This window comes from Eumetopias jubatus, unplaced genomic scaffold (assembly GCF_037043125.1).
Source record: "Eumetopias jubatus isolate StellerSeaLion01/CBP00866 unplaced genomic scaffold, mEumJub1_p1.0 scaffold_4, whole genome shotgun sequence".
Classification (NCBI taxonomy): domain Eukaryota; kingdom Metazoa; phylum Chordata; class Mammalia; order Carnivora; family Otariidae; genus Eumetopias; species Eumetopias jubatus.
In genome coordinates, this window is record NW_028274810.1 from 73567124 (window position 1) to 73593270 (window position 26147).

General features: G+C 43.5%; 1 protein-coding gene across 1 annotated transcript; it reads left to right on the plus strand.

Moving 5' to 3' along the window:
• The first annotated feature begins 1496 nt into the window (after positions 1 to 1496).
• On the plus strand, positions 1497 to 7575 carry LOC114224205 (L-amino-acid oxidase-like). Its single transcript, XM_028123305.2, is given in 8 exon segments — positions 1497 to 1518; positions 3193 to 3407; positions 3849 to 3961; positions 5053 to 5254; positions 5774 to 5842; positions 6047 to 6183; positions 6749 to 7262; positions 7264 to 7575. Coding segments are annotated over 8 exon segments (1578 nt in total). The 5' UTR covers positions 1497 to 1502.
• Positions 7576 to 26147: the final 18572 nt, after the last annotated feature.

The window sequence follows — 26147 nt, forward strand, 5'->3', positions numbered from 1 at the left end:
CAAAAAATAAAAGGAAGTAGAGAGAAAGAGTCCTTGCTCTGTGCCCAAAACCCAGCTATTCACACTGTAACCCCCATGTGTTATTTTCTTTGGTTCTTCCAGCCACCTTGTGGTGGAGAAATTACCTCCCTTTGAAATTATTATTATTAAATATTATTTAATTTTATCAATATATTAATATAAATATAATAATATATTATACTATTATAACATAATTATTTATAATATTATAATAAATATAATATATTTAATATGTATATTTGTAATATAATATATTTATATACAAATTATATTTATAATATAATAATAAATATATTTAATAATATAAATATTATTAAATATTATTATTGTGTGTGATCTGGTATCAAATCAGACCTTATCTCCAAAGAGAAAAAGGAAGTCAGTTTAGATGCCTATGGAGTGCAAGGTGCTATGCCAAGCTCGTCACATACATTATCTCATTTAATCCTGAGGCACCCTATAAAGAAAGTGTTATAGCATCATTTTACGGGTAAAGAAATCCAGGCTCAGAGAGGTATAAGCCTTATGCCCTAAGACACACAGCACTGACATAATAAAGCAAGATTTGAACCCAGTTCTGTTGGACTCCATTGCTGGTGTCCCTTCCCCTACGCCACCCCTGGTAACCGGGATCTGAGTCCTGTGCCCCCGACGCCAAGTGCTCCTACCTGCCCTCCTCCCCAGCCCCATGCTGCTAGATTGGTGCGTGCTTCCTGTCCACTTCTCTCACCAGCCAGCCTGTCTCCACCCGCGCTGTATACAGAGAGAACAAAGAGCTAGTCTTGGTGTCACAGCCAGATGGCCTGATTCCCCAGAAGGAATTCCAGGGCCAGAGAAGCCAGCCTGTGTCTATGGAAGCCCCAGAGGACCCAGAGGAAGAGGGGGAAAAGAAAACACTCCCCCACTGCAAATGGGCCAGGCCAGAGATGTCTGCCCAGCCTGCTGAGGGAGCCCCTGAAAAGGGCAGGACCGACACAGTCCTCCATGGGAGCTCCTGGCCAGAATCCCCATCTCGGGGAGACTAACAGTAGAACAGAAGGCTCATGGTGAGACAGCAGTAGAACTAGACGTTCTCTGGTGGGAGCAGTTGGGAACTTTGACCTGGGCCAGGATCCTGGATGCTGGCCTTCCAAAGCAGCCCAGACACTTAGCCCCAGTCCTCACCCATTTCCTGGGAGATGGTTCCAGCAGGTTTGGGATGACCCACGGCTCCCACAACCCCGTCTCCCCACTGGTACCCAGGGGCTGAGGACTGAGCTGGGAGAAGGGGTTTTCCCTCAGAAGGGAGATGGGCCAGGAGGAAGATGAGGCCAGGGATCATCTGAGTCACCAATGGTCTTTTCACCAGGAGGACAGGGCTTCTCTGCTTGGCCCAGCCCTGGGGGCAGGCTTGTGGGATGCAGCCAGCCACTGCTGGGGTGGAGCTGGCTCCTCATAAGGAGGGGGAGAGCTGCCCCAGACTCGGTAGGAGCTGCAAGGCCATGGCCAAGATGCGGGGTAAGTGGGGTGCCTCCTCTAAGTCTGACAGTGAGGCACCTGAGGGAGGAAACAGGGCAAGGAGCTAGATGGAGGGAGGGGGTTGAGATGGGCTGGAGGAACAGTCTGGGCATAGGGCCATGCAAAAGGAAAAGCATAGGGACTGAGACAGGACAGAGCTAGATCAGGGGCTGCACATAGGTCCAGGTGTTGAAAGGGAGTCAAGAGAATGTGTCCAGGTCAGGATAATGAGTCTGGGGGTTGGGCCCATTCAAGGGGAAGGACATGGGGCCTGAGACAGGAATGGTGGTAGCTCAGGGAGATGGGAGAGTTTGTCAGGGGCAAGAATGGATTTGGGAGGTTGAGGCCTGGAAGGTGGGAAGAGGGGGTGAGGGTTGGGGATCTCTGCCACAGTGCATGGTCACCCTCTCTTCTTTCCTGAGGAGTCACCCCTGCAGAAAGCTCTCCCGGCATTTGGAAGGGCTTGCACTGGGAGCCAGCTGGGTCTTCTGCCCCTCTTCAGCGGGTGGCCCCTGGAGATCCCTTTCCTTCAGTGCGCCTCGGGTGGCCGGCATGGATAAAGGCTGGACTAAGGGGGTTCTCACCCACCCCCAAATCCTAGGGCTGGTGCAAGGGGGTACAGTGCATCACAGCTCCTGGCTGTTCCCCGTCGAGCAAGTGACACCCAGTAAGGCACACAGCCTCTTGTTGCAGACTCCCAGGTGAATTTCTCTGTGCATCAGAGCAGTTCCTTGTGGAGACGAAAACCACGTCACTCTGGACTCATTGCGTGTTACGTATTAACTAGTTTCCCGTCTTAGCTGCCCATGAGGAAAGCTGGAGGGATGTGAAAGAATACTGTGAGGCTGGAGAAGAGCAGTGGCCCTGCCAAGGTCCCATGGGGTACTGGTGATACCACTAAGAAACTGATCACAGCTCCCCCCGAAGAGAAGCGAGCCTCAAAGCCTCTTGTTTTCACACACCCATGCCCTCACGAATGCACACATTCTCAAAGAACACAGACACCCTCTGGCGCTGCCACCCAACCTCACGCTCAAACACACTCACAGAATCACACAAGAACACCGGCAACCACATTCCCTCTCAAACTCCAGCAAATGCATGCATGTCACACTCACTCTTCGGACCCAGGCCACACACACCCACCTCGCTGTCCCATACAGATTCGTCCACACATTTGCTCAGGGGCCCACACCATGCCACAGATACACCCCCTCCCATGAAATCACAGATGATGCACAGTCTTACAGGGCAACAATCACAAACTCATGATCACTGCAACTTACATCACAGACAGGCTCACACACACACACACACACACACACACACACACACACACACACTCACCATCAGAAGCAGGCATATTCAGTCAGAGATGACCCTGTACACACTCATGAGTTTCCAATCACAGGCACACACATGAACACACGCATTCACATTTACCATCGCACAACTGACACCAGCACAGTTCACACATACATCCGTACCCCACATAACTCAATCGCCCCCACATAGACACAATCAGAAATACACATGTTTACAACCACACATTTGACAGATACTGCCTTAGCTCACCACCCCTGCTCGTTCACACGGCCAAGCTCATCCTGGGTAGGGCAGGACGTAGAGCCTGGGCTCCAGAAAGACAGCCCCCAGTTCCCTCCTCCGCCACAGGAATCCTGATTCTGGGGCTCCTACTGGCTACCCCCAGCTGCCTCGGCTACTTGGAGGACCTGGCCAAGTGCTTTCGGGACCCCGAATATGAGTCCAGTCTTGTCACCGCACAGGAGGGACTCCACATCTCCCCGTTGCCCAAGCGCGTGGTAGTAGTGGGAGCTGGTATGTCAGGCCTGGCGGCAGCCAAGGCCCTCCAAGACACTGGCCACCAGGTGAGCAGATCTTGGAGGGGTTTCAATCCTTTGCCTCCAGTTTGCTTTTTTGGGTGGGAAAAGAAAAAGAGAGAAGATACAGCCAGCTCTTAGATGGTTGCTCATAACTGGCTGGGTCTCTTAGCTCTTAGTTATGGTTCCTCAAAACTCCAGGCTCCCCCAAGACTTGACCCTAGCTGCCCTTGTGTTCTCATGGAAGGAAAGTGGAGAAGAGTTGTGCTAACAAGAAAAGGCCAAGAGGCACTCGGTCCCCCATGGAGCATTCTGCCCCTCTTACATTACTCAGGACCCTCCCCGCCTCCATCTGGTTATTCTGCCCATTCAGGAAACCTACTGCTGGGAATTCCAGACTACGGCCTGTAGCAGGATGGACATGGGTGTACAGGGTGGGAGAAGGGAAAGCATGACGCTGAGAACAACAGCAGGTCCTCTGGAGCCCAGGTAACCATCCTGGAAGCCAGCCACCACATCGGGGGTCGAGTCAGCACATTCAGGAACGAGGAGGAGGGCTGGTACAATGAACTGGGACCCATGTGAATCCCAAAGTCCCACAGGTAAGTCCCAGGGAAAGAATGGGCAAAGGGCAAGCAAGAGGAATTAGGTGGTCGGGAGGGGGGAGCACAGGGGCCCCTGCTGCTATAGTGTCAGAGTTTCTCAGATCCACTGTCTCATGTGGTTCAATCCTGCAAGTTGGGACCAACACTGGTCTCCCATTTGACAGGGAAGACCGAGGCTCAGAGCCCAGGGTCACACAGAAAGTGGTAGGTCCCAGACTAATGATAATAGTTACCATCAATTCATCAAATTGTGTACTTCAAATATGGCTAGCTTCTTATATGTTAATTATACCCCATTAGGCTACAAAATAATAATAATAATCCTATCAGCTGACATTTGTTGAGCACCTCTATGCGCCAAGTGCTGTGCTGAATGCCACATGTGCATTATTTCATCTGATCCTCTTATTTTTCCCAGTTACAAATCAAAAAACTGGGCTCAGAGATATTAAGTGACTCACCCAAGGTTCTCCTAGGAGAAAGTGACAGAGCTCCTCTTCAAAATCGAGGCAACTGGCCCAAAAACATACACTCGACCGCTATGCTCTAACTGGCTCCTGGAACAGAACCCAGCCCCTGGTTCTGAGGCTTCTAAGACAAACGAGATCCTTCGCCCAGTGTCCCAAATACCTCCAAAAATATGATTACTTTTTTGCCTTAAGTGTAAACTGAACCCAAGGCTTCCCTCCAAACACCACCGAAAACAAAAGCACAAACAAAAGAACCAGCCCAAAGTAGGAGTCTTTAGATTTGGCCTCACCTTCCTTAGAAATGGAAGATGGGATTTCAAATATTGTCTGAAACTAAAGGCCTTGGTCTCTACGTAAAGTCCTGTACTCAGGGATTTCTTACAGGGCTTTCCTTGGGTGATGGGTGAACTCTGTCCTCACGATCTTCCTTGGGGCAAAAAACAGAAGGAAAAGAATTAATACCACAACATGAAGAAGCAGGGTTAGAGTTGAAGAAACAGTCCGAGTTCCCTGGGCACATGAAAAAACTGGTTTCCCTGGAAATGGCCTCTATAGTGAGGCCAGCAGGAACGAGGTGCCACTGGGAGAGGTGCCATGTTACACCTGTATCTGCTCCAGGCTGGTTCATACCTACGTCAAGAAGCTTGGCCTGAAGTTGAACAAGTTCATAGCATATGATGGGAACACCTGGTACCTCATCAAAGGACAATGCTATCGCACCAGGGAGGTCCAGGACAATCCAGAGGTCCTGGGCTATTCCATGAGCCCAACGGAAAAGGGCAAAAGCCCTATGAATCTCTTCTACCAGTCCATTGCCAAGGTGCCTACTGCCTCACCCCTCCCAGGGTTGGGAAAGAACAGGTTCTGGCCCCAGGTCACCTGGCAAGTTAGTGGATAGACCCAAGTGGCCTGGTTCCCATCCAGCACTCTTGTGATTGGTCTCTTCTCTAATCTCCCCTAAGAATGCTGCCACCCTGTCCCTAGTGCCCAACCCCATCTATTTCCCTGTCCCTGGTGGTCCAGTGGCTTACTGCTTGATGGTGACAGTGGAAGGAAGGGGAATCACCAGATAACCCAATCCTCAGTAGTGAATCAATCTTCCTGGATTGCAGTGAATGTCTTCCCCTTAAATTTCAGTCTCCAAAGGTCCTTCAATGAAAGGGGGACTTAGGAGGAAAAAGGAACATTTAGGAGATCTTGGAAGCATCCTTCCCCTGGTCTTTCCACTCCCCACCTCCTTGTTCCTCCCCTCTTTAAGGGACATCCAGAGAAGGCAGGAGTCCTGCCACTAGCTCTGTGGCTTTAATCTAAGCTGCTTCCCCTTTCTCCCCTTTTGCAGCTCAAAGAAAATTTGAACAATTTCAACTGCGGCCACCTGTTGTCCTTTTATGATTCTTACTCCACCAAGGTATGTGAGGCACAGAAGTCCCAGGATAGGGGTGGAGGGGGTCTGTGCTCAGTCCAGCCCCCTGGGGTTGTCCCCTGATGACAAGGACCTTCTCTTCCCACTACCAAAGTCTTCACTTTCTTGGAGTCCAGTCTTGCCCCTTGCCTGCCCTAGGCCCCTTCCTACATGCGGGGCCCTCCATCCGGAACTTCTACCTCCCCACAGGCTTACTTGGTGAAGGAAGGGGAGCTGAGCGAAGGAGCAGTAAAGATGATCGGGACTGTGATGAATGAGGATTCTGGATACTATAAGTCCTTCCTAGAGTCCCTGTGGAGTAGCTTCATCTTCTCCAAAAGTAACAGGTAAGGCCAACTGGGACCAGGGATGGAATCTGCCCCTGCTCCACCTCTCAGAGCAGAGAAATGGAACTATGATTACTGGGTAGTCACTATGTGCCAGGCACAGTGATAAGCACTTTCCAAAAAATTGTCCCAGTGAATCACCTAGAAGGTTGGTACTATTATGCAGAGCCATTTTACAGGTAAGGATGCTGAGGCTCAGAGGAATTCTATAATTTACCCAAGGTCACATAATGGGTAAAAACTGGAGCCAGAATCCAAACCCAGGTCTGTGGGACTCATCCCGGGACACAGGACTGTATGGTAGCTGAATCCATGGGCTGTAGGTCTAGACTGTGGATGTCATCCTGGGACAGCCCCTCTCCACCAGGTAACAGTTTTCCAAAGTATAAAATTAAACAATGATCCCTCTCTCACAGAGACTAGTTAAGGAGATGTCTATGAAGCATCCAGCACAGGCTGCAGGAAGCTAGTTTCCTTGCTTTTCAGACCAGGAAGGCTGTCAGCAACTCAGCAAAGGGGCCCAGTGCCCCCACACACCCCCTCTGCCCTCCCCTCACCCCTGCAGCTTTTCCGAGATCACCGGTGGCTTCGACCAGCTCCCCAAAGCCCTCAGCGCTAGCCTGAAGCCTGGCACCGTCCACCTGGGCTCCAACGTGGAGACAGTAGTGAGGTATGGGCCTGAGGTCCGGGTCTCCTACCAGGTGGGCAAGTCCAGGTGGGCACTGAACACGCTCACCGCGGACTTTGTCATCATCACGGCCTCAGCCAAGGCCACGCACCTCATCACCTTTAAGCCACCGCTCTCCCCAGACAAGACGGAAGCACTCCGCTTGGTGCATTACACCAGTGCCACCAAGGTGATCCTGGCCTGTGAGGAGCCCTTCTGGGAGCGGGATGGCATCCGGGGTGGGGTCTCTGTCACCGACAGGCCCTCGCGCTACATCTACTACCCCAGCCACAGCTTCCCCAGCGGCAAGAGCATCCTGCTGGCCTCTTACACCGTGGACGATGACTCCCTCTTCTTCACATCCATGACACACGAGCAGATGGAGGATGTGGTCCTGGAGGACCTGGCGGCTTGTGCACCAGATACCCAAGGACGAGCTGCGGCGCATATGCCCCTCGTCCGTGGCTAAGCGCTGGTCTCTGGACCCCTCCACCATGGGCGCCTTCACTGAGTTCACACCCTACCAGTTTATCGACTATTCACAGGAGCTTTTCAAGCCCGAGGGCCGCATCCACTTTGCAGGCGAGCACACCAGCCTGCCCCATGGGTGGATAGACACTGTTATCAATTCCGGCCTGCAAGGGGCCAGGAATATCCAGGCTGCTGTGGATGAGGAGGCCACGGGAGAGTAGGAGACCTCCACTCACACCCAGAACCATTTCTAACCTAGAGAGAAGCCCATGAGGGAATCTGGCAGGAAAAGGGCTGGGAGGTGGGAGCTGGAGAGAGGTCACCGTTAGTCCCTCTGGCCCACAAGCAAGAATCCAAAAATGCGGAAGAATCAGCCGTCAAGTCCACAAAGAATCACTCCCTTTCCTGCTTCTCTCCCCTGCCAGGCCTTGAGGAGGGAAGCAACGGAGTCAACATAGACGGAGGGTAGGAACAAATCAAGGATGGTGAGCACTAGAATCAGCCCTTAGCTTAGATTGTCTCCTGCTGTGTAATCCTAAAAAGCAAAAGAGAAAGGCTCCAACAGTGCCCTAATTTCTGTCATATACAACCAAAAACTTCTAAAGGAACAGACAAACCCCAAACCATAGCAATGTTAAACCACAGATTGGCCACACACAAACCCACAGAGCACATAAACCCCATCATTGCGTGCCTGAGCTGGAAGCCTCACATCTTGGCCCAACATGAAATCTAGACGGATGGGAGAGATAAGGGTTCTTCTCTGTTCTTTTTGAGCTTGCAAGAGCAGGATCTTGGCTTCCTAGAGACACCTCCTGGCCCATAGACTTTTCCTTTTCACTCTTACCTCCCCGTCACCACCCAGACCCCCCCACATACACACCTCTGCCTGTCCATCCTACACATCCCCCGGGGAGGACACAAAGTTCCATTCTCCATACTTCCACTCAGCTCTTCTTTAGCAGAAGAGCCCTGTCCTTCCAGACCCAACTAACTTATTCCTCCTCCCCGAATCCTCTCTTAACAGCCGCACCCAAACCCCAGGGATCTTTCTCTCTCTCTTAAACCTCCACCCTTCCTCCCTAGAGTCCCAAATGTTTGGACTGTGGATCTTCTTATGTTATTATGTAATTACTTTGTGAGGGCATATTATCTGCCCATCTACACTGAGAGACCCAAGGGCTGGTATATCGTGTATGCTTTGGTTAATTTTCCCCCATAAACAGTATATGCTATTTCCCTCACCCTCTCAATAAATATTCATTTTGCATCTACCATGTGTCAGGCAATGTGTTGAGTGCCAGGTACAAAGAATAAGCAGCATTATTCAGTTGAATCAAACCCCCAACCCTACCTGTGTCCCCATACCTCCAATGATCAGCTCCCAAATACAGCTCGTTTTTTATCCCAATTTCTTGGGTATTTGGGTCCAGTCATGCAAAAGAAAGAAGTAAATAAAGGGGTAAACTCTTTCCCTGGAGAACATTCTTACCAGGGTGACCCTGGAAGACTCTGAAAACCAGCATGATGCAAGGAGTCTTATGTCTTGAGACTGGCATATTGCATAGAAGGAACGGAATAGAGAAAGGAAACTCACATTTTCTTACTGCATTTTGGTCTCTTGTTAAAATCCCAGCTGGCTTTATTCCGGTTTTTCACTCACCTCTATATTAGTCAGGACTTTTTCAGTTATAAGTGCTGGAAACCAAACTCAGACTAGCTTAAAGGAAATGAAATGTTTTAGCTCACATATCTGGAAAGTCTGGGGGTAAAGTTCACTTCATCCAGGCTGATTGGGTTTAGGAATTAATAAATTGTCATTAAAGGTCTCTCTCTTTCCACCTCTTGACCCTTAGCTAACTTAGCTTCTGTATTGAGTTAAATAATGTCCCCCAAAATTCATTTCCACCCCCAAACCTGTGAATGTGACCTTATTTGGAAATAGGGTCTTAGCAGATTTATTAATCAAGTTAAGATGAGGTCATACTGCAGTAGGGTGGGCCCTAATCCAATAACTGGTATCCTGATAAGAAGAGCGAAATTTGGACAGAGACATACACAGAAGGAAGACAGCCACGTGAGGACGGAGGCAGGTGGGAGTGATACATTACAAACCAGGGAATGCAAATGATTGCCAGACACCTCCAAAAGCCAGGAGAGAGGCATGGAACAGATTCTTCCTCAGAACCCCCAGAAGGAATCAACCCTGGTGACACCTTGATTTTGAACTTCTTTGAGTACTGCGAGAAAATACATTTTTGCTGGTTTGAGCCATCTAACTGTGTAGTGATTTGTTATGGCAGCCCTAGGAAACTAATACAGCTTCCTTCCTTCTTCTGGCAAGGAGCACAGTCAGAAGCAACTCCAAGGTTGTATCTTCACAGGTTGTCATCCAAGGGGAAAGAAAGAGCTCTCCTCTCCCAATGCATTTTTTTTTTTAAATTTTCACACTCGCCATCCACCTGATGGATCAGGGGCCCACCCCTTGGAATAGAAAGCAGGTCTTGTGACTGGCAGCCCCAGCCACCAGAGGAAGGGGAGAAAGGACCACCCCTTAAGAAGAGTATTTGGGACAGATAAAAACAACAGACGTACACCGCTAACAGCAACACCTCCAGACCCCAGGGTTGGGCTAAAGGATGCTGCAGACAGCCACGCTAGATAAAGAACCAGACCACCTCCTTTGTTTTAGAGATCTTGGCTGAGTTTGATAACTGACCATTTGGGCCACTTGTCTTTTCTCTTCCTGAGCTTTAAATTCCTGCTCTCATGTTTTAAATTCACCAAAAAAAAAAGCATGCCTATAAAACCCTAGGTCCCCCACCCTCGACCCCAGTAAAAACAGAACCACAGGCCCATGTGTTCCCTTTACCTGCAACTTCCCTGTGTAGCCTCAGGTGTGCAGTGTAATTTCCAGGTCTTGTAAATAATAAATCTTTATTTATTCAAAGTTTCCTGATGGTTATTACTGAAAGGTGCCTTATAATCCTAAGAACCACAAGGGTCAATCCAGTCACAACATTGGTTTGGAAAGGGAAGATGTCTGCAGGAAGCTCACCAGGGCCAGGTGAGTGCCCCCTGGCATTTCTAGCCAATACCAACAGACTGAGACTGGCACAAAGCAGAGGCAAATGACTCCCAGCATTCAGATGGGAGTATTAGGCAGAAAATGAAAAGGTTCAGAAATACCAGAGGACTGTCGTTGGGGACACATAGCTGCTATGCAGAGTTCTTGATTACAAACAACAGAAACTGAGTCTGAGTGACTTAAGTTGAAGAGGAACTTGAGGAAGAATATCAAGAATCTCACAAAATTGACAGGAAAGAGAGTAGGCAGATGCCAAAGGAGCCCAGGTGCCCTGAGCCACAGCCAAGCTCCAAGCTCCTGCCACTTGAGCAACCTGATCACTGGAGCTGTGGCCATGGAGCACAACCACCACCACCAAGACCAGCCACAGGATGCTCCTGCTGCTGTCAGAATGAGTTCTCAACTATTCACTGCTTCTTTGTGTCATTTCCCCCAGATTCAAAGTCCCAGATGGGAGCATCCAATTGGCTGAGTCTAGTGTTCACTCCCCGGGTGGGGGGTCAGGAAAAGCAAGCAACCAACAATGCTCTGGCTTTTGAGGTGGGAGGTGAGGCACTGCCTTCCATCAAACCTTACTGTGCTGGGTTCCCCAAGCATAGGAAAGAGGTGTTGATGCTGGCGGCCATAAGGCAGAAGTCAAGGTAAGGCCCAAAGGGATGACAGGGCATAGACCACTGCTACTACATTAGCCACTGAACACTCTAAGCCTCAGCTGGACAACAAGGGTAGCACCCTTGTGGGTGCTATCGTGGGTGAAGGGATTAGAGATTATGTATGAAAAGCACCTGGAGAGTCTGTGCACAAAACGTATGTGGTAAATCCTTGTACTCTAATGCTCTGAGAGAGGAGTTATTCCCATTTAAAGATGAGGACACTGAGGTTTAGCAGGGCTGAGGGACTTGTTGAAGGTTTGACAGCGACTGGTGTGGAGAGGATTTGCACCCAGGGCTACCTGACTCAGAAGTCTAGCTCCCTCCACGACACAGTGCTGCTGGTCCAGTTGGAGAGAGGAATGACTGGCCTGAAGGAGATGTGGCAAAATCCAGACCAACAGATGCTGAGGAAGGCAAGGTGGCAGGAGCTCCATGAAGGCCAAGACGGGCAGAATGGACCTCCTCTCTGGGTGACACACTACCCCTAGAATGTGACACTCCTTATTTCCTTTCCTACAAGCTTTCTTGAAAAGGGGAAAAAAGAGTGGTGTTACAGTTCATAAAACCAACAGCCTCTCTACAGATCTCTGCTACAAATTTCAGTAAGCAGCTTTTTTTATCTTATATATCAAAATCTGAGGATACTCATAGAAGTGTGAGCACATATAACAGTATATGTAAAATGAGCCTTGACAGAAACAGCAGTTAAGAATGACTCCAATAGGGCGCCTGGGTGGCTCAGTTGGTTAAGCAACTGCCTTCAGCTCAGGTCATGATCCTGGAGTCCTGGGATCGAGTCCCACATCAGGCTCCCTGCTCTGCGGGGAGTCTGCTTCTCCCTCTGACCCTCTTCCCTCTCGTGCTCTCTATCTCTCATTCTCTCTCTCTCAAATAAATAATAAAATAAAATCTTTAAAAAAAAAAAAGAATGACTCCAATAACTATTGAGAGGTGAAAGCATGCCCCATACCTTCCCAAAATGCACTACCTACACAATCCATTTGGAGGTCTAACTTCTGATCATCCCAAACTGAAGCTCACTTGGGAGCATGGAGCATCTTGAACAAACCCTTACTTGGAGTCCCTGGGCATGACATCTTCTCTTCCTGCCCCCAGGCATCTTCTTAGAATCTGTAAGGACATCAAGGATCAGATTCCAGAGGTCCTGATGAAGCAGGGCTGGAACTTGGAGCCGGGCCCCTTGGATGCCAAGAACCCACTAATCAGCACCAGGAAAAAGGGTGAAGCAGGAGGGGTCGAGAAGGAAGAGGAGTGGACCCTGCCGGGAGCAACAACTCAGCCCCTCTACACCTTCCTTTTCCAAGTCATTCTGTATTCATCACTGAATATTAGTCTTCCTGCTTGACAAACAAGGAATTCAGGCCCCAAGAGTGAGATGGACCCAGCATGCAAGTGGAAGAGTCCAGACCAGATGATAATAAGAATAGCCTTCATTACTCAGTCTCCATTTGCAGGTACTGAGCTAGAACCATATATTCATTTTCTAACTGAATCCCCACAAAAACAAAACAAAAACAAAAAACAACCCTCTATGAAGTAGACACCATTACCCTCTCCACTTTACAAATGAAGGAATTAAGAACTAGAAAAGTTGTTTTTCTAGAAATTCCTCAAATGACCAAACATAGTTTCCATATAACTTGAGATTCTATTCCTAGGTAAGAAATGAAAATATACATGTACATAAAAACTTGTATTTGACTGTTTATAGCAGCATTATTCATAGTAGCCAAAAGGCAGTGGCGCCTGGGTGGCTCAGTTGGTTGGGCATCTAACTCTTGATTTCGACTCAGGTCATGATCTCAGGGTTATGAGATCAAGCCCAGCATGGAGCCTGCTTAGGATTCTCTCTCTCCCCTGCCCCCCAACCCTGACTCGTGCTGGATTTCTCTCTCATTCTCTCAAAAAAAAAAATTAATTAAAAATTAAAAAAATAAATAAATAGCCAAAAGGTAGAAACCTCCCAAATGTCCATCAACTGACAAATGGATAAATGTGCAGCAGTTATACAATGGAATATTATTTGGCCATACAAAAAGAATAAAATACTGACATACTAGAACATGGACGAACCACTAAAACATTATGCTAAGTGAAAGAAGCCAGTAACAAAAGACCACATATTATGATTCCATGTATATGTAATGTCCAGAAGAGGGAAATTTATGAGATGGAAAGCAAATCAGTGGTTGCTTGACTCGGGGAGAGGGGAGGAGGGAGTTGATAGCTAAAAGGTACAGGGTTTTTTGAGGTAATGAAAATGAAAACTGACTATGGTGAGGTTGAATAGATGACTACACTAAAAACCATTGAATTATATACTTTAAATGGGTGAAATGCATGGTATGTGGATTACATCTCAAAAAAGCTGTTTAAGCTGTGTTCTAGGTGTGTATGGGACCTAAGATTAGCATAGTTCTCAGCTATGGAGCAGCATGTCTGGCGTTCTAGTGAAAATTATTCTGCAGACAAGGTGTCATCATCCTACTTAATTTAGAATAATTGTTTTTTTAATATTTGAGAATGATCTTTTTTTATTGTTAAAGGAGATGCTTAGAATATCCTTATTATTACACTGTAATTTTCCTGTAACAGATGCTTAACTCAGCAGTTCCAGTTCATTCATTCGTAAGTGTTTCATTAGGCTAAAGGCACTTAGTAGCAGAGCTACAAAATAAGGAAAGTTACTCAGGTGCTGGAGACCACAGATATTAAGATTTTGCGCTGACTTTTAATTCTGCTTACATTTGGTTTGAATGATTTGATGGCTCTTTATCCTTTTCTCAGGTGTGCAAATTATTCTCTTCTTTAAATTGCATTTTCAATAGAAAACTGTACCTGGTCCGTTTGCCTAGGGAAATACGAAGATGTTACAGAGAATCTTGTGTCATCCATTTATAAAGTCATGAATCTAGAAACTCAAAAAAAAAAAAAAAGCTGTTTAAGAAAAAAGAAAAGTTATTTTTTTCTAAGTTGCATAAACAGACATTTCTCTATGGTGCCCTGCATGTCCACACAAATTTAAAGTTTTGGTTTAACAGGTAAATTAAATCAAAAGATCTCCCAGATCCCCTGTAATAAAAAGTGAACCAGTACAAACCAGAGCCAGACCTAGTATTGCCTTTAAAACCATTTAACTCAAAAGAATCAGAATGCTGCTCTTCCTTGAGCCTCTGGCTGTCTGAAGGATTTCTATTCAATACAAGGGGCTGGCCCCTGCCCATCTCTCTAAGACTAGAGAAGAAGGAAACAAACTCTCTGGTGATACCGCAAGGAGGCACAAATTGACTTTAGGAAGCACGTTCATCTGTGTACCTGGGAAGATTGGGAAATTGCTTTCATTAGAAATGGTCCCATCTTGGTGCCCCATGGACATGGAAGTGGGGAAGTGAGAGTCAGCCATTGCCCCCAAGGCTGTTCTGTACCTAGCAAGTAGCTGGGACTCAAGCTTTTCAGGCTTAGCCAGTGCAATAGAAATTCTGAGTCCCTAATGGGTGGTGGCACCAGAGTAGGACTTCTAGACCAAACTTGGCATCCTGAGCTATCCAAAAGAGAAGGGTAATTCAACAGAAGAGCTCTGACCTAATAGCCCATCACCATCACCATGCCACACTCCACCCCAAGAGGAAGACAGGGAGTGTTTATGGACTGAAAGTGTCCTTAAAGAACATGGAGCCCAGCCCCTATTTTTAAAATAAGAAAACTGAAAAGCCCAGAGTAATTAAAAACATGATCAAGGGAAAGAGAATATAAAAAATTTGTTGATCTGATTTTAAAAATAACTAAAGAGAACTTTAGAGGTGAAAACCACAAATGCAATTAGAAAGACAAGGAATAGATTTAATAGGAGGTTAGACTCATTTGGAAAGATAACAAGCAAACTGGAGGAAAAAGCTAAAAGATGAAAACTATGAAAAAGAATTTAACAGCCACATAGGCTAGAGGGAGAATATCCAGTATAAAACTAATTTGGTATATAGCAGGAAAAGACCAGAAGGGGGAAAAGGCAATACTTGAAGAAATAATAACTGAAAAATTTCCAGAATTGATGAAACAGCTGAAACAAGAGACAAAGGAAGTCTTGCAAATTCCCAAGCTGACTAAGTAAAAAGAAGTGCACTCCTGGACACCTCATGGTCAAACTGCTGAACACAAAAACACAAAGATGTTAAAAGCATCCAGAAAAGAAAGATCACCCACAAGGGACTGTCAATTAAATTGATAGCTGAATTCTCAAAAGCAACAATAAAACCACAATACACTGGAGTACTGCCTGCAAAGTGCTTAGAGAAAGTAACAGTCAGCCTAGAGTTCTAAACCCAACAAAACTATCTTTCAATAGTAAGGATGAAATAAAGACATTTCTGGGGTGCCTGGGTGGCTCAGTCAGTTGGGCATCTGACTCTTGATTTTGGCTCAGGCCTCCATCTCAGGGTGGTGGGATCGAGCCTTGCGTCAGGCTCATGCTCTGTGCAGTCTGCCTGAGATTCTCTCTCTCCCTCTGCCCTTCCCCCATTTATGTTCCAGATAGATAGATAGATAGATAGATAAAATCTCATAAAAAATTAAAAAAATAGACATTTCTACAAAACAAAAACTAGACAGGCTTTCCAATGAACAGAACCTCACTGAAGGATCTTCTGAAGCGTATGCCTCAGGACGAATAAAATGAGTCCAAAGTGAACATCTGCATGGAAAAGGAATAGTGAGCAAATAATATTGTAAGCATGTGGTAAATCTAAAGAAACACCAACATTGTTAAGACAATAATGACTATGACCAATTTTTAGTGTTAAAAGTTTTTTTTTTAATTTATTTTTTTGGCTGGGGCGCAGGGGGAGACCAGAGGAAGAGGAAGACAGAGAATCTTAATCAGGCTCCATGCTGGGCTCAGTCTCATGACCGTGAGATCATGACCTGAGCCAAAATCAAGAGTTGGACGCTTAACCGACTGAGCCACTCAGGCGCCCCTCTTAGTGTTAAAAGTTTTAAGGTAGGACCAAATTCCTATAAGTCAAGAGGAAAGTGATTTGAGAAAAAATATACAGTGTCTCTGTAAAAGAAGTAACTCCGTACAGTCCATACCAAGATAAAGACTTAATAGAGTTAATTGAACTTCAAAGATTTAAAACTCTGCGACGGATTACCTACCCATATCTATTATCCCCCTCTTCATTAGTAATAGATCCCTGCAACGTTTCAAGATTTTATTTTTAAGTAGCCTCTACACCCAATGTGGGGCTCAAAACTGCAACCCTGAGGGGGTGCCTGGGTGGCTCAGTCATTAAGCGTCTGCCTTCAGCTCAGGTCATGATCCCAGGGTCCTGGGATCAAGCCCCGCATTGGGCTCCTTGCTCAGCGGGAAGCCTGCTTCTCCCTCTCCCACTCCCCCCGCTTGTGTTCCTGCTCTCGCTCTCTCTCTGTCAAATAAATAAATAAAATCTTTAAAAAAAAAAACAAAACTCCACCCCTGAGATCAAGAGTCACACACTTCACTACTGAGCCAGCCAGGCACCCCAGAACCCTGTACTGTTTAATGGCAATGTGCCCAGCTAAAACTCCACATTTCCCAGCCTCTTTTGAAGATAAGCATGGCCAATGAAATATAAACCAAGTTATGGGATAAAGCATCTAGAAAAGCTCCTTAAAGGGAGATGACTCTGAGGGAAAGGGCTCCCCTTCTGTCCCTTGCTCTTTCCCTTCTTCTTGTCTACAATTCAGATGAGACAGCTAGAGCTCCGGCATCCATTTTGTGACCATGAGATGGCATCCAACTTAAAACATTAAGAAAAACAACCAATAGAATAAACATAAGGAAAACAGAAGGAAGGATTTAATAAAAATATTAATACATATCTAATTAATAAATATATTAATTACAAAGATTTTAAAATAACAAATATAAGTTATTAGCTAACCTATTCAAGAAAAATAGGAGAAAGCACAAATGCATAACATAAAAAATGAAAATGGGGTATCACTAGTATGGAGTAACCAGAAGAATCATACCTAGACTACTTTTCCCAGCAAAACGCAAGTAAATTTGATACTTGAATAGATTATTTTCTCAGAAAGTGAAAATTAACAAAACTGGCCTTAGGAGAGACAGGAACGTTTAAACAGAACAACCACAATAATGAAAATAAAGATGTAAAAAGACCAACCCTCCCTCAAAGAGCACCAAAACCTGATGTTTTCACATAATTTTAACAAACCTTCAGGAAACAGATAATTCCAGTGCTATGTAAACTGTATCACAACGAAGAGGAAAAATAATAATAGAACTTTAAAAAGGGTAAAAACTATAGATATAATAGAAGTTTTTCTTAATCATAAGAGAATACTATGAATAATACCAATAAATTTTAAAATGGATAATTGATCAAAAGAACGAGCTTATTTAAAAATATAATTTGGATGAAACGGGCAATTTCATAAGAATATAATTTACTGGGGCACCCGGGTGGCTCAGTCAGTTAAGCATCTGCCTCCAGCTCAGGTCATGATCTTGGGGTCCTGGGATTGAGCCCTGTATCAGGCTCTCTACTCAGCGGGGGGTCTACTTCTCCCTCTCCCTCTGCCTCGTGCTGTCTCTCTCTCAAATAAATAAATAAAATCTTTTAAAAAGGAAGGAAGGAAGAGAGAGAGAGAGAGAGAAAAGAAAGAAAGAAAGAAAGAAAGAAAGAAAGAAAGAAAGAAAGAAAGAAAGAAAGAAAGAAAGAAAAAAGAAAAAGAAAGAAAGAAAGAAAGAAAGAAAGAAAGAAAGAAAGAAAGAAAGAAAGAAAGAAAGAAAGAAAGAAAGAAAGAAAGAAAGAAAGAAAGAAGGAAAAAGAAAAAGAAAGAAAGTATTTTACCAAGGGGCACCTGTCTGGCCCAGTTGTTAGTGTGCAACTCTTGATCTCAAGGTTGTGGGTTTGAGCCTTACATTGGATGCTGAGATTACTTAAGAATAAAATCTTAAAAAAAAAAAGAATATAACTTACCAAATCCAAATGAAATTTTTTTAAACCTACATTTATTTATAACCTTTAAATACATAGAATGAATAGTTTATAATAACTTATGTTTCTTTCAAAAAAAGGCCCTGAAAAATGTAAAGCTAATTTCTGCCAAATGCTCAAGTGACATATGATCCTAACTTTATACAAAGTATTCAAAGAATTTTTTTAGAGGGAACGCTCTCAAATTCATTTCAGATGGCCATTCTACTTTGCTACCAAAGCCAGAAAGAGAAAGTTGAAGAAAGAAAAGCTATGGATCAGTCTCACTTATGAACAGAGATGTAAAGAACATTGATATATTAGCAATCCATTTCCCATGTATACAAAAAAAAATCTCTTAGCAAATAGGGTTTAAAGGAAACTTCCTCAAGCCAAAGGGTATCCCCTAAAAACCTACAGCAAACATCAAACTTCATGGAGAAATATTAGATATAATCCCCCTAAAATCAGGGATAAGACAAAGATGCCCACAATTATCACTTCTCTTCACATTCTTCAAGTTGTCCTAGGTAGTGCAATAAGATAAGTTCAAAAAGTGTAAGAATTGGTAAGTAGGAAACAAAACTCTTAGCATTCACAGATAATATTACTATGTTGATATTATATCATTGTCTACAAACCCCAAGAGGAAATAAAAGTCTAAAAATTATTAGCATTAGCAAAGTCGCTGAAAACAGGTCTATATACAAAAATGAATTATATTTCTATGCCAGCAAAAGTTTTAAGATGGAACTTTTTAAAGATATAATTTACAATTGGATTTCAAATATCTATGGATAAATCTGACAAAAATTGTGTAAGACCCTCACACAGAAAAGAGTTAAGACATTTTTGAGAGAAATTTTAAAAGACCTAAAGAAATGGAGGGATATGTAAATGTTCATAGATTGAAATACTTAGTTTTGTGAAGATAGCATTTCTCCCCAATTAATTTATGGTTAATGGACTCCAAATCCAAATTCCAAAAGTGTGTGCATGTGGCTGTAAGTAATTTGACAAGCTGATGCTAAAATGTATGTGGAATTACAAGGGATTACAATAGCCAATAACACATCCTTGAAGAAAAGGAACAAGATGAGCCAACTTGCTCATCTTGGGATATTATGACTTCACCTAAAGATACAGTAATTAAGACTGTGTGGGATTGGCACCAAAACAGGCAAATAGACTAATGGAATAAAATAGAAAACCTGGGGGCGCCTGGGTGGCTCAGTCGTTAAGCATCTGCCTTTAGCTCAGGTCATGATCCCAGGGTCCTGAGATAGAGCCCCGCATCAGGCTCCCTGCTCAGTGGGGAGTCTGCTTCTCCCTCTCCCACTCTCCCTGCTGGTGTTCCATCTTGCTGTGTCTTTCTCTGTCAAATAAATAAATAAAATATTTTTTAAAAAAAACCTTAGCCATCTAGAAATATAAGTAAGCCGACCATGTACGAAAAAACTATAGCAAATGTCATTCTTGGAGGATATCTATTATCATTGTTTTTATCTAGTATTTTTCTGAATGTTCTAGCCAATGCACTAAGCCAAGAACAAGAAACAAGAGGTATAAATATTAGAAAATAAGAGGCAAACTCTCTCTTACTTGCAGATTATTTGCAGATAATCTAAATAGCCAGCAAAGTCTGAGGCAAGACAATCACTAGGAAAGCTATTAGAATTAATAGAAAAAAATTCAGGATAAGACTTGAAACTGAGGATTTAGTGAGATGGCCTGTTACAGAAATAATATATAAAACCAAAGACTCAGAATGCACATCAGTAAAATAGAGATTATGATATTGTAATTACAAAATAAAACAATAAGTGTAAATACAGTATTTAGCAAAATGCTTGCCATATAGTCTGCCCTCAATACATAAATCACGATGAGTGCCCTCAATACATAAATCATTATCATTTATTTGAAAAGCTTGCTCCAAAAATAACATTTACATATAGTAAGATAATTTTGTTTAGACTCGGCTGTTTCTGTAAATGAGTGGAATATTCTGTAAATGAATGGCAATAAACAATCAGACATGTTACATAGTTCAGATCTTATGCTCAAGGCATTTTGCTGCCATCTGGCGACAGCTTATCTAAAAATTATAGTCAGGTTTTGAAAGCTCTTTCAAAACACTAACACTCTGAATTATAGTAGGTCTCATGGCACTTTTTTGCCCAGAGGCAGATGCTGACCTTACAATCTCAGGAAATCCAGTTGCTAACGATAGACAGAAATTTGAGAGCCAACCTTACCAAGCAACTTTAGAAAATACTTAAAGGAAAAATCAACTGTATTTTGTTTCCACTTACTTGCCACATTCTAAAACCTAGGCAGAAGCAGACATGGCTGAGTTCATCCAGCAAACGGTATCATCATTCTTGTAGGAAACATGAAGTGAGGAATGGGGGAATCTGACCGAAGTGGGTTTGGGATGTAAGCGTGAAAAGTATGGGCTCTGGAGCTAGGAAGACCTAGAATTGACTCCTATCATCATCACCACTTACAACCATATGACCCAAAGCAAGTTTCTGATCCTAAACTCATTGTCTTATCTATAAAATATGAATAGCACCTACTTGGCAAGGTTACTAGGAGAAAATGTAAAGTTCAGTCTGTTCCACTCCAAAGCATGTTCCTGTAACACAAACTAGCTCTCCTGTGACATGCATAAAAGGCTGTTATTATGCATATGTTGCACTAGTCCCTACATAATTTTTCCCACATAAATTGTTATTTTCGGTGCCTGATTTTATACAGTGTGAGATCTGTCGGTATGTGGTATTATAGCAGGGCATATCTGTACTTAGCTGACCCCCTCCAAAAATAGGAGCTGTCTTCCCTGCCCTCCAGAAACAGAACTAAAATGCAGTAATAGGGGAGGTGGGTGGGGGGATGGGGTAAGTGGGTGATGGGCATTAAGGAGGGCACTTGATGTGATGAGCCCTGGGTGTTCTATGCAACTGATGAATCAGTAAATTCTACCCTGAAAGTAATAATACACTATATGGTAACTAACTTGAATTTAAATAAAACCAAAATAAAATAAAATGCATTAATAATGATAGCTCATTTATGTAGTATTTGCTATGCACCAATGCTTTTCTAAGTGCTCTATTTATATTGCTGCATTTCATCAAATCTAAGACATCTTCAATTTTAAGATGCATCATTATTTTATGCACTGCTGAGAGAGAAAAAACTTTGCCATTTAAACTATAATACAATGCTTTCTTATCACATTGAATTTTTATTGAATAAGTATTGAAAGAGCTTTCTTAGATTTTTAGTATATATTACTGCTGTGCCTACATCAAAAGGAAATAAGTTGGTGAAGTGAATAAGTGAAATAAATATGTAAAGGTAGTCCTAAAACTTCTTTATATTCAGAGTCTGAGTCTTCCGAATTACATTTTGTCGCAGAGTTGTCAATTTACATATTTACAGACAATTTACAATGTACTGCCTTCTATACAATTATGAGCATTAGGATACAGCATGTCTTTTATGAACTAAAAGCCATTTGGTTGCTGGCTTACTGAGGCGCCCCCTTCAGGAACACCGCTGAGTACATTTCATTTACTATCTTCCCCACCCCTCTTCTCAACCATTTCCTTCCTGGGAGTTAAAATGGCCCCCCACTATTATCTCCAAGACCATCTTCCAACCCCCTGACTCCCATCCTACAAGGTTTGATGTTTAAGTTTTTTATAGTTGCAAACACACAGGTAATGATTTTATCCCTACTGCCACTTAGCCAACTAAGATTGTAAGCTGTTTGCCATCAACTTCAAGAAATATTCCATTTTCGGGGCACCTGGGTGGCTCAGTCATTTAAGCATCTGCCTTCGGCTCAGGTCATAATCTCCGGGTCCTGGAATCAAGCCCTGCACTGGGCTCCATGCTCAGTGGGGAGTCTGCTTCTCCCTCTCTCTGTCCCTCTGTCCTTTCCCACCACTCATTCTCTCTCTCTCTCTCTCTCTCAAATAAATAAAATCTTAAAAAAATAAAATTAAAAAAAGAAATATTCCATTTTCAAAGGTCTAAAACATGGAAAAATGTGCATCCAAAAAGAGTCTGTAAAATGAGTAACATATTTCATTCTTACAATAACCCTGCAGCATAGGCACCACTGTTATCTTCATTCTATAAATGAACTAAAGCATGGAGAATTTAAGTAACTTGCCTGGGATCACAGAGTTTATCGGTGACGCTAAGGTTCAAAACCAGGAGTCTGGCCCCAGAGCCTATGCTTTTAAGTAGCACCCTGCTTCAGAGCTCCCAGTTCATCAAAATTTTGCTCTAAAATATCCAAGAAGCCAATATTTACACCAGTCTCCTAAGTCATGCTACATGGTGCAAATCATAATTAGAAAACCCCAAGGCCTGTTGCGAGGTTTTAATTAATTTGAATATTCATACAGAAGACCACCGGAAAAACTGCCCTAACTTACTACATCTTACAAATCAGAAATGTTAGTTCATTCTCCCCGCTGCTTGTTCTCCAAATGCTTACCTGGGTGCATTTTCCTCAAGGAGGTCACTTCTCTCGAGACTCAGCGTTCTCCCCCTCATCGTTCCAGCCTGGAGAACAATGGGGCTTTTGAAAAAGGGATTCCCACATCTGTGGAAAGACAAGAGTTACGACTGATTGTATATAGCTTTCTCAGAGCTCTGGGGCTAGACCCAAGGATCAGGGATAAGCTGAGACAAAAGATAATGCGAAGCAATTCAAATGACCGCTAGTCTTGGATGGAATACTCTCCCTTAGATATTAGGACTTTTTTCGGATGTAAATCTTCAATTAATGTCTATCTTCCCCCAGAAAACTCTAAGCTTTATGAAAGCAGGCACCATGTTGCTTTTCTCACCATTATATCCCCAGCACCTACAACAGGATGTGATGCACTGCTATGTAAAAACTAAGTAAAAACTGAAATTATTATTAAACACATTTTCTCAGACATATTTGCTTCTAAATCAAGACCATAAGGAAGGGAAATTTTTAGATACGCAGACTGCCAAGAACTTAAAAAAAACAGATGGATCCCTCCAAACTTTAGTCAACTGAATACGCCAAAGGTTATCAAACTTGCTTACCCCTCTAAGCAGCCAAAAAAAAAAAAAAAAAAAAAAATCTGAAATCACACTGTCTACATAAACATTTTTTATTACTGCAACAAACACATCCAGTCTCACTCCACAAGTTTCTCTAACTGCCTCTTACAGAAACTTCAGAAGCCAGAGAAAGTCAACTTCTGGAGCTGACTGGGGGACAGGGGGCTAGAGATATCCCAAACACAGAGGAGATACTTCATACTATGGATTATCAAAAGTGAGCCCAAGGACTTGAAGCCAGGGCTGGGGTCCAATCTTCTTTGCCTGTGGCCAAGTTTCCTTATAAAGTTCGAAGGGGGAAAAAAGCATTTTGCATATCATTCAAATAGAAAATCATTCGCTTATCTTACAGTCCACTGGTATAATGTCAGGACGCACAGCAATCAAAAGATAAAAAAAACGGGGCGCCTGGGTGGCTCAGTTGGTTAAGCAACTGCCTTCGGCTCAGGTCATGATCCTGGAGTCCCTGGATCGAATCCCGCATTGGGCTCCCTGCCCAGCAGGGAGTCTGCTTCTCCCTCTGACCCTCCCCCCTCTCATGTGCTTTCTCTCTCTCATTCTCTCTCTCTCTCTCAAATAAATAAATAAAATCTTAAAAAAAAAAAAAGATAAAAAAACAAGGGGCGCCTGAGTGGCTCAGTTGGTTGGGCACCTGCCTTCAGCTCAGGTCATGATCCTGGGACCGAGCCCCACATAGGGCTCCCTGCTCAGTGGGGAGCCTGCTTCTCCCTCTCCCTCTGCTGCTCCCCCTGCTTGTGCTCTCTCACTCTTTGTCAGATGGGTGGATAAAATTAAAAAAAAAAAAAAGATACAAAAACCCTAAAACTAAATTCATCACACTTTAACTATAGAAGTAGCCTAAGATCCCTGGATCACAGAACTAGAAGTTATATAATTACTGTTAGTTTCCATTTGAATGTGTATAAACTGAGTTAAAGTCTTGAGGCTTCACTCCTTGACTGGAATTACCCTGACTGGCCCTCATCTGTGTGTCTTCTTTGGCATCTCCTCTTCCCGGGAATCCTGGGAATCCAAGGGCATGAACTTTTCCTCTTGTTCCAACCAAAGAGTAGCATTAGGTTTGAAGTTCTGAAGGCCTGTTAATGTGACATTCAAAGGGGGTAAGAAGTTAGACAAGATTATCTGAAAAATCAACCCTCCCTCACTTTCTTTCTCTCTGTCTCTCCCCCCGCACCACGACAACCCCACCTCACTACTCAGTGCTTCTCAAAGTTTTCCACTGAAATGTCTGTAAAATGTCCATGTCTGTGGACTCCTGCAAAGAGATGGAGTCTGGAGAAAAAGATGAAGGCACCCTGCTATAAATAACAAAACACTCATAAAAATCTTTATTTTATCTTGGGATTTTGTGCAAAGTTTGAAATCTACCTTAATAAATCTGTTTTTCTTAACTAAATATTTTCTGCCCAGGAAGGTGCACCATGGCACATGGCTGCATATCTTTGAAGTTCCTAATGCACCAAATTTGAGAAGTATGTTCCTATAACATCTATAAAGAACTTAGCTGCAGTTCCGTTAGCACAGTAACCTGTAATCTCTTGAACAGTGGGTGTTCAATAAATGTTTGTTGGGTGAATGGAGAGATGGATGGATATCATTTGGAGAAGTATCCTTTAGATCTGTGAGAAACAAAACAAAACAAAACAAGTTGTTCTTGACCTAACCTAAGGAAGCCCCAGGGTCTCAACAGGATTAAACAGAAAAGCAAACTAAAACAAAGCAAAAACGAATAAACCAAACTGGAACTCATTTAAACCATGTTTTGGGGGGCACCTGGCTGGCTCAATCAGTAGAGCATGCAACTCTTGATCTTGGGGTCGTGAGTTCAAGCCCCACATTGGGTGTAAAGATCACTTAAAAATAAAATCTTTCAAATAAATAAAAATTTTAAAATAAAAATAATAAAACCATGTTTTTGGAGCAATCCCAAATGCTTGCCTACCCAGATATAAGCAAAGTATATTTATTAGTACCTCTCAAGAATGCTCAAGTCAAGGGGCGCCTGGGTGCCTCAGTGGATTAAGCATCTGCCTTCAGCTCAGGTCATGATCCCAGGGTCCTGGGATCGAGCTCAGCAGGGGGCCTGCTTCTCTTTTTCCCTCTGCCCTCCACCCCCTGCCACCACTCACGCTCTCCCTCTCGCTCGCTCGCTCTCTCAAATAAATAAATAATAAAATCTTTAAAAAAAAAGCCAAATTGAATCAAACTAATTAAACTAAAAGAAAAGGTAATGTGAGGAAAAGAGTTTTAAAACAAACTTTCAAACTAAATTAATTTCCACCCTGAAATTGTCCCAATTAAAGAGAGGCAACAAGGCTACCCAAAGCAAGCCCTTCGAAGAAGTCACTTAAAGAAACTCCCAGACCTCTGAGTGAGATCTCTGCACTGGCCTTCCCAGCACCAAAAGATTTTATTTAGAAGCACATTTGGTGTGTCTTTGCATTTATTCTTACACAGTTTAGCTGATGGATGTCTCAGGCAGGAAAGATCATTAGCCAATTCATCAATCAAGGTACTGTTTATAATTCTTTTATAAAAGGAAACCATTTGCCAATTTAAATAAGTGGCTGCAACCAATTTTTAAAAGACTAATTTAAAAGTCTAATTTAAGCAATATTCTAGCATTAGCCTATTCTTGCTATGAAAAGCAAGTATGATATAAATCATCTGCTCCTGGGCACAAATGACTTTAATAATGGCAGGGCAGCTCAAGAAAAATGATGGGTCTTGATAACAGATGAGTGAAAAATAATTTGCCTATTAGATGATGGTTTTTCTCTCTGCCCTTCTAGTAAGGCCTGTAGAGGAAAGGCGAAATACAAGTATTGTAAGATACTAAAACTCTCCTGTCAGACACAGGGTCAGACTGTCTTCTCTCATATCACTTTCCACGGCTCCAAAGGACCGAAAAGCCCAGTCTCATGGAATTCTACTTATAAGAA